At 42.2% G+C, this 16723-nt stretch overlaps 2 protein-coding genes across 2 annotated transcripts; both read left to right on the top strand.

Moving 5' to 3' along the window:
• Positions 1-833: 833 nt before the first annotated feature.
• Positions 834-13116, top strand: LOC137296834 (multiple epidermal growth factor-like domains protein 10). The gene is made up of 13 exons (XM_067828701.1): positions 834-921; positions 1631-2077; positions 2997-3134; positions 3825-3959; positions 4470-4604; positions 4958-5101; positions 6042-6176; positions 7027-7164; positions 8743-8880; positions 9699-9839; positions 10272-10334; positions 11175-11253; positions 12110-13116. The coding sequence occupies exons 1-13, from the start codon at positions 834-836 to the stop codon at positions 12267-12269; spliced, it is 1941 nt and encodes a 646-aa protein (XP_067684802.1). The 3' UTR covers positions 12270-13116.
• Positions 13117-14391: 1275 nt separating this feature from the next.
• LOC137296702 (uncharacterized) lies at positions 14392-16201 on the top strand. Its single transcript, XM_067828527.1, is given in 4 exon segments — positions 14392-14428; positions 14431-14559; positions 15314-15387; positions 15981-16201. Coding segments are annotated over 4 exon segments (444 nt in total). The 3' UTR covers positions 16185-16201.
• Positions 16202-16723: the final 522 nt, after the last annotated feature.

A 16723-nucleotide genomic window follows, 5' to 3' on the forward strand; every position in this document is an offset into this window, starting at 1 on the left:
GTCGTACGGGCTCACTTCTCTGTGTAGGTGATGTTGTGCGGAGTGTTGCTGACGTCGACATACTAGCGGGCTGTACACTCAGTAAGTGAAACACTTTAAATTATTCAATTAATTAAAATTAACATTGAAAACATAGAAACAATAGAAGTACCTTGTACTGTATAGCCAAGGTTGTTTTAACACGTGAAAATGTTTAAAATTTCCGATATTAATTGTTGTACCTTTAATGTAAAAAGAGTTGTCTCTAAAACGGGATAAATCAGTTAACTTTAAAGGCAACTATCACGTAGACAGCGTACATCCCACAATCCAAACTGCCGTCGCTCTCCGCATCTTTGAGGGGTCCGTACTCAGTTTACATAAAGCCACTTCAACTTTAACACTGGACCGTTTTAGCGGGCATTTCACGGTGAAGTACTTAAGAGAAATTGGTCTGTATCGTAAATCATACCTATATGTCTATGGCAAATGTCCTGTTTTCAAATTTGGCATTAGGCCTTTTTCTAATTGCAATTAATATTGTTGAAGACTTATGTATTTTAAAAAACGCCTTAAACGCAAATATATTTAAAACTGATTTGTGTTTATGTACTGACTTGTTATCGAAACTATATGATTGAAATAATGTTGATGCGACGTGAACTTCTCCTCACTCACTTCAGTACAGTTTTTTTTACCAAACCTGTTCAGAATAAGTATACTCAGCAGGAAATTAACGCTTACTGACAACATTTTGTTGCGCTCATGAGGTCGATTATTGCTGGTTTCATAACTCTGAATCGACAACTGAAAATGAATTTTGACAATATTTTCCCCTTCAGCTGATGTTTGTCATGGAAGATGATCGCCAAACTTTCTCTCCCGCGTCCATGGGACTGATACTGATCCTAGTGTTGACTCAAATCTCCAATGGTGGTGCATGTAAGTATCCGATCCATTTGCATGGCTGCAGAACAAAACAAACAATGAAATAACACGAATCTCTATCCTTTGAATACGAGAACATATTTCCATACACCTTGACAAAACACAACCCTCTATAACGTCAACAATTTTATGAAGGTCAAGGCCGGGAGATTGCATTCCCGCGATCACGTTTTTTACGGAAATTACTTTTCAAGAAACTTTGACTGGACACCTTTACGTGTTCATAATAAACTGATACATAAAACCTAAGATTGGTGTATTAGTCATCAGAATACATTCGTAAATAAAATGTTTGCGATACGTTACCACCATATACAGTTACTGTATATTTTGCTGTTCTATTTTAGGGTAGGTTGTTCGACTGTCTCACGATTATTAAACGCGGAAATTGATTTTGGCATCAATGTGACAAAATGTTGGAAACACTTCCCCATTTTTGACTTTTCAAAAGTGTTCCCATTACAACTATCATTACTGATAGCTCCTGTCTGCAGACCCAAGTGAACACCGAGTCTGACTCCTTAGTACAACACTCGTGAAGATCCCGGTTAGAATTGATCTTCAATAATCCATGCTTGTAAGATGCGAATAACCGGATCGAGTGGTCAGGCTCGGTGACACATGTCATCATATCCCAGTTGCGTAGATCGATACTCATATGTATACACTATGTACAACACTAATATCCTTTCACAATTTGAAGATGAATACGTGTCCTTCAACACGTCCGGCAAACACGTCAAATACATCAACGACATCGGGGTGAAGATCACGGGCGCCCACTCTATGGTGCTAAAGATCAAGACCTGTTCTAAGGCCTATCTCATCCTCACAGAGGCGGTTCTCTACCAGAAGACCAAGTCCTACTATGTGGTGATGCTCGACCGGACCGAGAAGCCACGTCTCTCATCCATCTTGGAGGGCTGCTTGACCTGCACGGCCAAAGCCTCAAGCTCCATCAGGATGCTGTACTGCTCCTTCTACAAGGTCTTCTGGCTATCCTGGGACGACAAGGGCTTCATTCAGATCGGCAGAGGCCACACGCCATACAAGAACATGCTAATGTCCCACCGGGGAAGCAACAAGTTCACCATTAACTATATACAGGCAATGTCTCATGGTCATGCCGGGGACTGGCAGGTTAGAAAAGGTGAGGGGGCGGATGTTGGCTGGTTGGTTGGGTGGGTGGGTGGATGGATGCATGTTTGGCTGGTTGGCTGGTTGGCTGGTTGGTCGAGTGAGTGGTTGAGTGAGTGGTTGAGTGAGTGAGAGAATTGGATTTAACCTTGAACCTCTTTACGTTACATCACGACAAAAATGCTAACAGAGCAATTGTGACGATTCGGGGAAATGTGATAAACCTCGTTCTAAGCATAAGGACAGAAATCCGGGATTCGACAGTATGTTCAGGTATGGCTATGGGAAGCAGCTGTTGCCATGTGGAATTGTGGGGCGACACCGGCGACCATGACACCCGCTTCTCCTGAAATCATTATAAAGGGATGTCACTGAGAAATCAATTTTATACCAATAACTATTTATAGTATAGTATATAGTATCGTCTTTCCAAAAAAAGAGTGAGTGATAGTTTTACGTCGCTTTTAGCAATATCCCAGCAATATTACGGCTTGGGACACCAGAAATGGGCTCCACTCATTCTACTCATGTGGAAAATCGAATCCTGGTCTTCGGCGTGACGAGTAGGCGCTTTAATCACCAGACTACCCAACCGCACCCTCTATGAATAAAGTATATAATATTTACTTACTGCATAGGTTGATCGCCGCGGACACACACATACACCAATGATAACTTAAACCGACCATGAAATAGGTATTGTTTGGAGAGTTAGAGACAACAAAACGAGATGCTTATCTATCAAGCCTTCTGCAACACACACGCACACACACCAGCGCGCGCGCAAACACACACACGCACACACACACACACGCTCGCGCGCACACACACACGCACACACACACACGCACACACACACACACCTGAAATGCATTAAGCAGAACTGTAATGTAATGATGTCCAATGACAAATACATAATACCGATTTTGTAGACTGCCCTCCTGGTCGTTACGGTGCACGATGTATCCTACGCTGTGGCCAGTGCGCATGCGCCAATGACTGTGATCCTAACTACGGGCGTTGCAAGAAGGGGTGCAAGGCCGGCTGGAGGGGCATCAGGTGCAAGAGAGGTCAGTATCCAACGTGAGAGAGGGTGGCCAGCCGTCGCCCCAACACACCCCCGGTCATCCGGTGTAATATTTCCTAGTTGTACCCTGACACCAGAGACCATGTAATCTGGCTGACACATACCACGGACCCGCTCACCAGATCCGGAAGTGACGTCATCACTCCCATGTCTATAATAGAAGAGACTAGTATCATCTTCTCGTATCCTACAATTGGTGTTGAAAACAAATCTGAACAACGTATTCAGCAATATTATAGTTTTATAGTGGCGACACGTACGTAATTGAGTAGGGACCTGACAATCCAGAGATCAAAATCATGATCATCGAGTTAAGCAGTTGGGATATGTTGTCATGGGCCAACTAAGCCCGATCCCCGAAGTCGCCTCTTACGATAATCATGGGTTGCTTAAGACCAGAGCTGAGCGGGATCTTAGCGGGTTGACAGTATACTTTCATAAACATGCGCCCCGTTAATGCGGAAATCACTAAGAACTTATCTCCATTTCTGTGACTCCCTAACACTGGCATTTGAACTATCGGATATTACAGTGACCGTCCGGAGTATCAAGGCTAGTTATCATCATCTTCCTATTGTTATCCATAGCTTCACTGTACTCTACCGAGGATCGTACTTCTAGCCTAGGTCTGTGGTCGGACACATGCCAATGTTAGCTTGTATTCCTGTTTCAGCCTGCGGAAAAGGGACCTACGGCACTCGCTGCCAGAGGTGCGGTCACTGTAAGGACAAGGCTCAGTGTAACCGTGTCACCGGACACTGCCCGGGGCTGTGTGAGCCAGGATGGACAGGAGACCACTGTGACGAGTGTACGTGGAGTGAGTGAGTGAGTGAAGGGTAACTCGACAGTCAGCAACATTCCAGCTAAATAAGTGCGGGGTGTATATAATCTCGTCAAACGCACAAACCGTATGTTATTGTTTGTTGGCTAACGCTGCAATATTCCAGCTATATGGCGGCGGTCTATAAATAATCGAGTCTGGACCAGACAATCCAGTGAATCAACAGCATGAGCATCAGTCTACACAATCGGGATACAATGACATGTATCAGCAACCATTTCCGACAGCCGCCTCATTTGACAAGCATTCTGACCTGGATTTTCACGTCTCCAAACATGTGATCGATGTAATGAGCAATGCCCCAATCCTTTGGTTCCTTTGACTCGCAGTCAGCCAGGTACATCTGCCTAAACAAAACACTATTCACCATTCAACAAACACAGATTATGGACGGACTAACCTGTTGTTGCCAACAGAGGCGTCTGCCTCTGTGAACGCATTGTTTCATTCAATATGTGACTCCTTGCACTGTTTCAGACTGTCCAAACTCCACACACGGTGTCGGCTGTCAGAAGTGCGGCCACTGCAGCCTCGGAGAGAATTGCCACAGGGAAACGGGGAGGTGCGAGACTGGATGTGACCTTGGGTGGATGGGTCAGAAATGTGATCAAGGTAAAATCACATCTTTTGAAAGGTTAATATTTGTAAAACCTGTAAACCATGTTCATGTTCAACTTTCTTACATTTTTCATTAAAATCTAATAGATATCAGTTCCGAGGGGCCGCCATCGTGTTTTCGAAAGACCTTATCAGTTCCTAGTTTTCAATCTGAAATCCTTATTTCAAACCTCACTTCCCATTTATTATAGTAAGTATACAGTAGGGGCAGGCGATTTAAGGAGAAAATTTTAAAATACGTCAAATGAAATAAACACCTCACTAACGACTGAGAATTAGAGGATGTTAAACATAGTAAAGTAAACATAGTATACGTTTTTTCTGGAGAAGCATTATCATCCCCTCAGAATGCATGTCGGGGTCATATGGCGCCAACTGCAGTAGCACTTGCGGTCACTGCGGGAACAACACCGCCTGCGACAAAGTTAACGGCATCTGTGCCCCCGACACCGTCTGTGAACCTGGATGGTCGGGCTACCGCTGTGACAAAGGTAAGACAGGTTTGAACTGACCACCTGTTTCATAGGAGTTCCGTGGGGTTGATTTCACGTCTTTGGTTATCCATGTTCTTGTGAGAGAGTTGTGCAGCCAAACGACTGGGTTCTGCAGCCTACTGGCTCCTCATCATTAACACTATTATATATAGTCACACGTATACCGATACGAATGACCAATTAACCATGTGTATTTTTGGGGGGTATTCTTAAATGAGGACACATGTGTACAATATGAGTGAAACATAATAAAGAATATGTGACAGGTAGGTTTACTCTAATCCTGAGATATACTCTAAACAGCTATGAATATATTCTTGGCATTTTGTTGGCAAACCAAGCCACTCGGACACCAACGGACTGGTGTTTCCTGTGTGGGACTTCTACGGGGGTGTCTTTTCTAATTGGTTCATGATGAAGTTGGCGGGGCTTTTACAGAGGTGTTTTTTAATTAGGCGATGTGGGCGCTGTTTCTAGGTAGGCTTTTCCTAGTGGCTGATAATGCTGTTGGCGCGGCTTTGACGGAAGTGTTTCCTAATTGGCAGATGATGAAGTAGGCGGGGCTTGTGGTCTCATACTGAACAATATCATTGCTTTAGGACTTTGTCTGTAGTGTCTTCTGTGTTAATGATCAAAAATCGAATTTGTGGAGTTAACATTGTTGATGGATTATATGTATTTGGCATAAGCATATTTTACATGTTTTACAGATTAGCCAATATGCAGTCTGCGGGTTACTCATACGGTTTCGTTGGTTTCATTGTTTTGTGTTCTGAATTTCAATTTAAATTCTTGTTTTATTTTACTCACATTTTCTTTAATGTATTATTTTGTGTTTATGGTGGTATACAACCAGCGCGTACATAGTGTGCATCTGTGTTGTCAATATGTTGAAGTCAGTTCTTTAATTCACCCACACATGGTCACCTATGTCCAGCATGTCCACCCGGAACCTTTGGTTTGGAATGTATGGAGTGCGGCCATTGCAAGGATGACGCACTGTGTCACGTTACCACTGGAATCTGCACTTCCGGTTGTGCCGATGGCTGGACCGGTACACGGTGTGATAAAGGTAGGAACATGGTTTCTGTCAGATCGGGTGCGGGCCCAACTAAAACTGTCAGAAACGCCATTACTCGGTTTGGTTTGTCATATTATATATGCTTGTAACAGACACGTAAGGTTAGGGACTAAAATACTTTGAAAGAATAACTTGGTAGTTACTTTGATCGTTTTTGAAAATACAGTTGTTTTTACATTTGAATGTTTCTATAATTGGACAGCGGACCGCAGGGCATCCAACTTCCCAGAAGTACGTATTGTCCACTGGACTGTTTTCATAAAGATCCGATCATATTCACTAAACAAAGATTTGAGGACAGCCCATTACGGACCGGAAACTACCCTCTGTCCCTCGCTTACGAGATTAGGCGTGTGCTGTTTACTCAATCAAACCCGGAGTAGTCCGAACGATGACAGTCCGTCAAAATAAAATATACACTTGAAACCGAAAATTCCTTAAATAGTACTTGTGAAGGCCTGCTATACAATCTCGAACATCTGTTAGACAATTTGCTCAGTTTCAAAAATGTAATTCGAGAACTTTATCAATGAGTAAACAGAGGCCGCCCATTTGAACCCGAGAACGTAAAACGGAGAAAGCTTCTCTCTTATTGGTTAATATCAACTTCAACTGTTCGGTATTGTATTGTTCCGTCGTCAAAGATAATGGGGTAATGGGATAATGGTAAGATCCTTACAGATTCCGTGTTAACGTACCCGCTTGAGGTTTGACTTAGTTCATTATATGAGTAAGCGAGCATTTTTGGAAGAATCCGGTTCGAAACAAGAAACAAAATACAGAACGATTAAAGAAATATCTTCATCGATCGTCCAACTAACTGCAGTTGTTCTCTCTCAAGAATGTGGAGACGGCACGTGGGGAATGTACTGCAAATTGGAGTGTGGTCAGTGTCAAGATGGGGAGCCATGTGACAAGGTCACAGGCCGTTGTCCTGGAGAGTGTGCCCCTGGATGGACTGGCTGTAACTGTGATGCAGGTAGGTCATAGGTCACAGGTCGTAGGGTAACGCCCCGAATAATGTACTCCTTGCTGGACACCTCGAAACACTGATACAGTTCACAGATTGATGTCCTGAGACGTTGTGTCAACCAAACTGACCAGTTATTTGTTTCAGCTTTCGGAAAGCAGTTGTCGTTTCAGTAAGACCAGCTATAGACCATGACTGGTTGTGTGATTTGTTTGAATAACTTTCATCCTACCCTCGACAACATCTGGATCGTTATTCGTGATGCCACTTGTATGCATGCCCCAAATCAAGCCGACACGGTATAGAGGGGATGAATGTAGCGTCAAACATTTTGTCCAACAATTTTCTGGAAAATTCACCTAACACAACGCCCCACATTTTGTCACAGCATCAGTATGTTATCATTAACCACAATAAACACAATGATCCAAACCTTGATTTAACTACTGGATCAACTGATCGTCGAGGAAACAGCTAAATGACAAATCTAAACGCATAAAGAACGAACTACATGTACTAGAACCTTTTCGAGAAATCAAACATTTAAAAACGATGACTCATTTTGTACTTCAGGTACCTATAGAAGTATGACATTAACAAAGTACGATCATTTTCAAGATACTGGCATAAAACCTCAAGAAATCACATAAATGTCAATAACCGAGCACAATGTCAATATCTGGTGTAACATCTGCCAACTTCAATAACATACCTCACCCTTGACCTTGACTGTATCAGACGTTTAATTTGGCGTTGATTTTGGATGAAAGGTTTGTTCATTACAACTAGATTTTGTACTGGAGGATTTTTGGAATTGCTACCGGCTCTTGACGGATGGAATCAACAGTGTCATCTTCATGATGTGCCATAGCAGTAATTGTCATGGAAACCTGGCGTGTTGAGAGGATGGTCATCGCCATGTGGTACAACCATGTGCAGGATGACAGTGATGTTCCACAGTCATTCAGATTTTCGTCACAAGGTCATTTTGACAGATGTGTGAGAGACACCTGCACACCATTAATTTACCCCACCTAAGCAGTACTTGCTCCAAAATATAACCCATTAAATGAACCACAGAGAATAAGTAGAATGGTCTAAGTTCATTACCTGTCGCATGTGCATTTGTTTCACTGTTCCAGCTACTGTCTTACCCCCTTGCAATACAAACCAATAATAGCGATTTGATAATAGCGAACTATGATCGTTTGTTAAACAGAATTGATCCTACGTTGAATAAAATTTTGAGATTTATATGTTCAATGGGCAAGGAAATATTATGAGAATTCGCAGTCTTAGTTTCACTTTATTTGATTTATATAACTAACCCATTTAAAGTGAAAGTCATCAACACGTTGTGAGACCATCAAAATGCCGCCTCCATCCTGCTACTGGTTCATGGATGCTGCGGTAGTCTAAATGGTCTCTCCGAAAACCCAGGTTCGATTACCCACATGGGTACAATGTGTGGAGCCCATTGCTGGCATCCCCCGCTGTGATATTGCTGTGATATTGCTGTGATATTGCTCCAAGCTGCCTAAAACTAACTCAAACTTATTCCTCTGCCCCACTGTTACTGGTGTACAGAGTGCACGTCGGGAACATACGGCGCCAGCTGTAAGGAGGAGTGTGGGTGGTGCAAGGATGAGAAGCCGTGTGACAGAGTGACGGGGATCTGTGAGAACGGCTGTTACCCAGGGACCAAGGGAGACAAGTGTGAACACGGTACGTGAAAATCGCTGAATAAAATTACCATTGACTTCCGGAATTACCGGAAGGGTATATATTTTGAAAGAACACATACATAGGTCACGAATACTAAAGATTATCTTGGGGAAATGTTGGTTTAACTTGGACATAGACAGGGCTCCTGATATACTCAGCGGGATGACAATGTATACCGCACGCTTTGGTGAGTTTGGTGAATATGGTCGTTCGGCGAGTGTAAGGTTTGTCATCCTGTCACAACGACCAGGACACCCACGTACAACTAAGGGATGCAAGTCTGCCAACGGATATTGAACACGAAGGAAAACCAAGTTCCATTGATTCTAAACTTCTCTATTGCAATGGGTGCGACGTTTCGGTGTAGGTACTAACACCGTTACCGAGCAAGTGATACATAGTGCTGTAGCGTGGAGAATATACACATCATTTATACAACTTCTAAAATGCCTCTCAAAGGAGGTGATTGAACATGACCACGTATTCCCCGGATACCTTTAACTTTGCTATTTTCCTGATTTAAGAGTATATTCTATCCTAAATCTACAAATGAATTGCAGAACTGAAGCTGTCTTAACCGGCATCTATCCATTCCGGCAAGTTGTCAACACCGGTATACAATCTCTGCCCCATCCATGGCTGAACATTTAGCATCAGCTCTACAGTCCAGCACTTTGTCTAAACCAGATTTTTCTTCAGTCCTAATGACTGCCGGTTTAGACAGCTTCCACCGTATGGGCATGATCAGAAAGGTGGCAGCTTGCCCTCTGTACAGTTTTAGTGATACTGTGGTACTTATTTGGGTGCTTTGCTTTCAGAGTGTGCCGACGGTTCATACGGCAATAATTGCTCTGCTATGTGTGGTCACTGTATGGATGATCTGCCGTGCGAGTCGGAATCGGGCTTCTGTCTGTTGGGGTGTTCCCCAGGGTGGGAGGGACTACGGTGTGATCGTAAAGGTAAGACTGGTGGGTATGGGGATAGGGTGTTGTGGTACACGTGTAACAAATGAGGATAATTACGACAACGTCGTGGGGATGCCATGGACTAGGGCAGGGATATGAAGGGAGGGAGCATAGATAAAATGCTTCATTACCTATGACGTATAATCAAGTAACTATGTCAGTTTGACCACAGAAAGATATAGAGTAATTTTTAACAGTTTGTGATTTTGTATTGTATATTGTGTTCGTAAATCCAGTGACCGCTAAATCCACTAAATAGCATTTGAAACTGTGAAACCTCAAATCCTGTAAAATAAAAAATATTAATTTAGCCAATTCGCCGAATTTATTATTCCGACAGAATTTATAATGTCATGATCGGCATAATTCGTATTACGGATGACTCGAACTAAGAAGTGTTCACGTTGAAAACATTCTGTGCTTCAGGTTCAGGGGTGCCCGGAGACATGAACACCACGAAGACCAAACTGACCAACCCTGTGAAACCAGGTAAACACTGACTGACAATAATAATAATAATGCATATTTATATATGTGCGCCCAATCCACCACGACAGACATGCTCAAGGTGCTACAGAGTCACGTAAGTACATATGTAAGGAAGTGGTACTGGAGCACATTAAGGGAAACACTGCTGGAAGAAATGTGTTTTCAGTTTCGACTTGAACACGTCGAAATTGTCAATAGTTTTGAGGTTATAAGGAAGAGAGTTCCAGAGAGTAGGGGCTGCATAGGTGAAAGAACGCTGTCCAAACGTTTTCAGTCTAAAGCTGGGCACAGTGAGCAGGTTCTGACTGTTGGAACGAAGGTTGCGTGAATTGGAGTATGATGATAACATGTTAGACAAGTACTGAGGAGCAAGACCATGCTTGGCTCTGTAGGTCAAACATAGTATCTTGTGCTCGATCCTTGCCGTGATTGGCAACCAGGGAAGCCCCCTCAGTACTGGCTTAATATGGCAGCGTTTAGGGAGATGATAAAAATACGGGTGGAAGTGATTTTCTGACCAAGGCATGGGTAGCATCCACTGAGAGATAGGGACGGATGTTACTGATAGAACGAAGGTGAACGTGGTTTTGCAGATCGGAGAGACTTGAGCTTCCACCGAAAGTGAGGAGTCGAGGACTATACCATGATCTTTTGCAGTGGAACAAACAGGGAAGACAACATCAGCTGTTGTCACAGATTTGGCAGGGGTTTTAGACAGCAGGTGTTTGGATCCAATCAGAATACATGAACTTACCTGTGTATATGTTCACACACAGTCTTTGCCAGGACTGTAATCAAATCTGTACATGTACTAACACAGATCTTGGTTTATCACTGCAGACAAAGTTGCAGCCATCAGTCTTGGGATCACTTTGGTCATCATGGTCATCTGTGCTATCAGCGGTGGACTCATTGCCTGGTATGTCTTCAACGTACCCTTCACCGCTGGGGCTGCTTGCTAAATTTCAGCTTGATACATATCCTGGGTTAGAATAGGATATTCCATTTGCAATGTTGTACCTGAGAACCCGTCCACAATTAGAGGTGCCACTATGGCATGTTTATGTGACGGTACTGGAATTGCTTTGTTGACTAGAGAATTGCATTGGTCAGTTATGCGCAATGACAGCCTGCCGGGTCCAGCTGTCACGCGATGGTTTCATGGGTCCAAACCCGATAATTTGCTGAAAATATGGTAGCTTGCTTCTGGAATAGCGTTTACTCGCTCGATCACTCAGTGGTGTGTCTATTTATGCTTTCTTAACGTACAACATGTTTTAATGACGTCCATGAAAATCCACAAATATATATTCGCACGCACACGTGTCCAACGCTTTGCTGTGTAAGCGTTGCTCCGTCTGAACTTCGCAACTTATCGCAAGTTAAAGACGCGTGTTTTTATGGATGACAACTTCTTTATTGTAAAGAGTCACGACGTTTCGAAGTATATTCTTACTTCTTCATCGTGTGATGATGAAGTATGTAATGATGAAGTAAGAATATACTTCCAAACGTCGTGACTCTTCACAATAAAGAAGTTGTCATCCATAAAAACTCATGTCTTTATGTGTATCACTTCTAAATGCCTTTCAAAGACTCTTTATCGCAAGTTAACAACACGCATAGGAACCCGGGAACTAGGTGACTGCGCTGGCCTGCTTGCCCAGTCCTCTTGTGCTCATAAGCCCTATCTTAAATTCTGTGAAAATATCGTTTCAGTATTGAACTGTAAGAATTTGGCTTGATGAAGTTCACCTGTACCGATGTTGCTTCAGGAGACGTTGTCGGAAACCCGAGGAGGAGCTCAAAGTCCACGGCATCGTCAACCCCGGCGCCAACACCGAGTCGTCCTACGTTGAGATCCAAGGCGAAGGGGCCTTCAAAACCACGGACGGTCGGTGGAAGAACGCTTCGACTTTTGAGTCTCAAACGTAGCATGTGACAACCACTCCGTAGCCTGCCCACTGTCAGCTGGAGTAGTGGGTAGGTGACTCATCAGCTGTACACATACCGGTCACTCTTATTCCATAGTTGCCTTGTCTATTATTGCAAATGGAGTTGTATATCCTTTTATTGTTTTGTCAGACATTAGACTGTCGGGGTTATTATGTCCATCATACCAAGCGCCGTGGTGTCCAGAGGTAGACCTGATCCGAATTTGGAACTGTCCGCCATTGAAAGTGTTATCATACCTTATTCCTGGTCTAATGAACCTTTTGCACCTTCAACAAAGGGGGTTTAGTATTGTTTTGTGGCAAAAGACCTTGCCACGAAGCTATGGCGATGACAAAAGTATTATATTGTCTATTTTGCTACCAAGATGGTTCGTCTTTCTTTATCCGTTTACTAACAGCATTCACGGTTGATAGAACCGTCATTTTCCCCATGAACCATCAGGCGCGTACCAACCCAGTGTGTTCGTGTAAGCCCGATGTGTGGCAGTGGCAAAGCTTTTTTTCATATTTAGATAGTATTTGAGGAATGTTTGGCAATCATTAGAAAATAAATCTTGTTTAAACAAATATCATGTGTAACCACGGGCTTTTTAGTAATGGTAGCTACGCCCCTGATGGCACCTTGCATGAGAGCACTTTATTGTATATATGAGTAGTATACACGTTATACAGTACTGCCTTTGAAGTGGCGTTAGTCGTCGCCGTATATTCCCTGCGCTATGTGAAGTCACGCGAGCATCTCTGTAACCACAACACCAGCCATGTCGTGTTTTTCGCTTTGTTGCATTCTTTAAAGAAACACTTGGAAATAAAATCATATCAATACATTGTGATATATGTCATTCAACCATCTGCATTATCACCATATGCATATCAAATCGTCTTACTGTCTGACATGGTATTGAATATGAGATATATTTCATATACAAGGTTTGCTGGTGTGTAACATGTGCTACAATTAACAGTGGAAATCTTCACCACGTTTTCCTCTTCAAATCATTTGATGGTATCTTTGATAGGCATTCTAGAAGTTGAGTAGATGAAGAATGTGGACTATGATTTATGGATATACAACTTCTTGTATTCAGTGAGTGCGACGTTTCGACATAGATACTAATGTCGTTGTCAAGCACGTTTCGACATAGATACTAATGTCGTTGTCAAGCACGTTTCGACATAGATACTAATGTCGTTGTCAAGCACGTTTCGACATAGATACTAATGTCGTTGTCAAGCACGTTTCGACATAGATACTATGCTTGACAACGACATTAGTATCTATGTCGAAACGTCGCACTCACTGAATACAAGAAGTTGTATATCCATAAATTATAGTCCTCATTCTTCATTTATGGTATCTTGAAAAATTCCGAACCCCGATCAAATAGGAAGAGTCGTGAAACACTGTTAAAATCTCCGTAGATCGAGTATGCTCTGTTACACCACAAACCTCAGTTGAACCTCAAACCTGTTGCACCCAAACCTGTTGCACCACAAACCTCAGTTGAATCTCAAAGCTGTTGCACCACAAACCTCAGTTGAACCTCAAAGCTGTTGCACCTCAATGCTGTCAGGGGGAAGACCTCATCGCTGTTCTGCTTGAATAATTGTCTCTATAAAGATGATAGTGCTTCGTGTTTAAGCAAAATTAATGTCTGCAAGGCTTTGCTACATTTTACACATTTAATATTTATTCTTACAGTCTACAACCTGCAACAATGGTGTATACTGGAGAGAAATAGAAGTTATGTGCCATTCGTACGTATACAACTGTTAACAAGAACCAGTGTAAGACATAGACAGGTCACAGAATGTATAGCTTGAGTTTCAAATCCTGTGTTTACATAATTGCCAATTTCTTGCTAAATACTACACATTTGACAAAATATCTAATGCAATCTAAATATAAGATTTTTAAAATCGTAGTTTATCTTTTCATCCCGGTTCCAAAGCGGGCCATACGCCCCCACTGCGGGTCACAAAATCGATAAACTGAGCACCGCTTTACTATCCAGCCTCCCAAGTTTACCGATTTTCTGACCCGCGGCAGGGGCCTGTGGACGGGTCTGTTCACGGAAAAGGGCGAGAATGGGCAACAGCTGATGGATCTCCATGGAGACAGTTGCTACGAGCGATAGTCACAACGACGCCATTTTGGTTGTTGATGTTACACACTGTTTCCACGCCTGTGTTGACACTTTGCTCGTTATCCTACACGCATCTCACGTTCTGCACGATGTATGCTTCTGTTGCCTTGGCTTATCATCAAGGTATCTAGTCTCCCAGTTGATTTATTTTGGCTCTTCATCATGATTTATTTTTAGTTTCCGAGCTTCAAAGTGATTCCGAACTTGATTCCCCCCAATGTTGGGGTAGATCTAACCAACGACACAGATGTCATTGGTCGAGCAGTAAAGGTAAAGTGAATGACTAACAAATTCATTAACATTATCCATGTACTTCGCCAATTCCTCAATTCACATCTAATCAATCCTTTGGTCTTTTTCATGGAACGATTGTGTGTGGATTGTAGAAATATGTGTGTCCCAATATGACATACGTAGCATTTGACCACTTTCTAAACGGCATTGTGTAATCTTAAGCGTGTCCCATTTACTACGGAAAACTATGGTAAAAACCTGGATATTAATTGTACCAGTACCCAGGTAAAAGCAGAAGTATTTAGGTATATTAACTGCAGATCTATGCCTCCTCCTTCAGCTGTCTTAGTCCTGCATATAACTATACTATACGATTTCGCTCCACACCAAGGAATAAGTTTATTCATATGGACTACATCTGGCTGGAGTTTCTTAGAATATAGATCTATAGGATGACATGATACAAAACAAAATGGCTGGTAGACACTGTATCAGGTATTCTGTAGATGTACTTTGTCTCAAAATGCACAAGACCATTTTTGCCTCAACCAAACATCCTGGAAAAATGTTTCTTCCAATAAACTCAGTGTTTCTATAAAGATAAGTAAGATTTTTGTGTCTTATTTCATTTATTCCATTCCAGCTGTGGACGATCTCCACAGGTTTAGGACCTACCAGGCCCCTGTCTCCCAACAGACACTCTCAGGCCCTGATCCTGTAGGTCATCGATAGGTTCAAGTTGTAGGATGCTTGATTTTCATTTTAGAAGATGCTATTTGAAGCTTTTTTCTAGGTTACATCATTTTATTCAGGAGTACATTTCTGGGCTTCTACCTGTAAGACAAAACTATAAGACAAAAAGGTTTATTTTCATGCAAACCAGATCATTAGAGGAGGTTTGAAACAAGCCATCTGTTTTAAACACTGAGTCAGTTACTTTACATATTAAATAGTTATAACGCTTCCAATAATAACAATGTGCATATTATTTTCATGCTCACTCAAAAATATGTGCAAGGTTGTTTAGTTCTTCTGAAAGGTATGATCAGCATACAGTTGTCACCACTGTTTGATCGTGAATCACATAGTTAGATGTAGTGTGAATTGTCCAGATAGAGTTTTAAATAATTATTTTTAGAGTATTTAATCATCTAATTGGCAAGGTGGCACATCTTCATCTACCTGGTTAGGTATCTGTTTAACTAGACAGTGCAGGAAAATGGTCCAAATTCGCATCCTTTTTTTTCCCTTTAAACTCTATCAAGTCATACTGTTTCAATAATATTGAAAATTTGATTCCTCTCTGTAAGCACCCTGGTGTCTTCACGATCACTGTCAACCCCCTCTACTCCCTGCCCGACCCCCTGACCTCCCTCCCCGTCCCTGCCTCCAGAGCCCGTCCTCAAGTTGTGGAGATTGATCTTGGTGAAGAATCCCAGCAGCCCCAGTCGTGCTCTGCTGTCCTTGTGTCCTGTGTGAAACACTTGTTCCAGAGTATCTTCACACAGAGATAGACTTGGATGTGTTTGATGCAACAATGTTGTGTGAACTGTGTTTTTGGACCTACTTTGACTTTTGTGGCTTATTTTTCATAAGATATGTATTGTTCACACATGAATCAAAAACATTCTGTAATGATATATAAAGGAATAAGATAAGCCTTGTTGCTTCAGGGACCTGTCTTGTGGATTATTATTTTGTGTATAAATGACACATGAAATCAAGGGATAGGATTGCTATAGGATGTAGCTTCAGCCAACTTGCTTTACGAGTAGACCAGTGGGGACCGGTCATATAAAATACTCAATTTTCCTTTCTATTATCAGGATTTATTTACTGTCGGTTAAGAACAGTTTTGTTTTCATTTTAAAGTACTCCCCACTGCCATTACTTGAAAAACACAAGTTCTATATTTTTGTTCTTAATAAAAGACATATAATCACACTTTATATCAAGAGAAAACCGTGAAAGCAATACGGATGATCAGATCCCAAGAGACATTGTGGTAAGACTCAATGACTTGGTTGATTGCTTGTCAACAGTCTGGATTGCT

This window comes from Haliotis asinina, chromosome 9 (genome assembly GCF_037392515.1).
Source record: "Haliotis asinina isolate JCU_RB_2024 chromosome 9, JCU_Hal_asi_v2, whole genome shotgun sequence".
In the NCBI taxonomy this organism is placed as follows: domain Eukaryota; kingdom Metazoa; phylum Mollusca; class Gastropoda; order Lepetellida; family Haliotidae; genus Haliotis; species Haliotis asinina.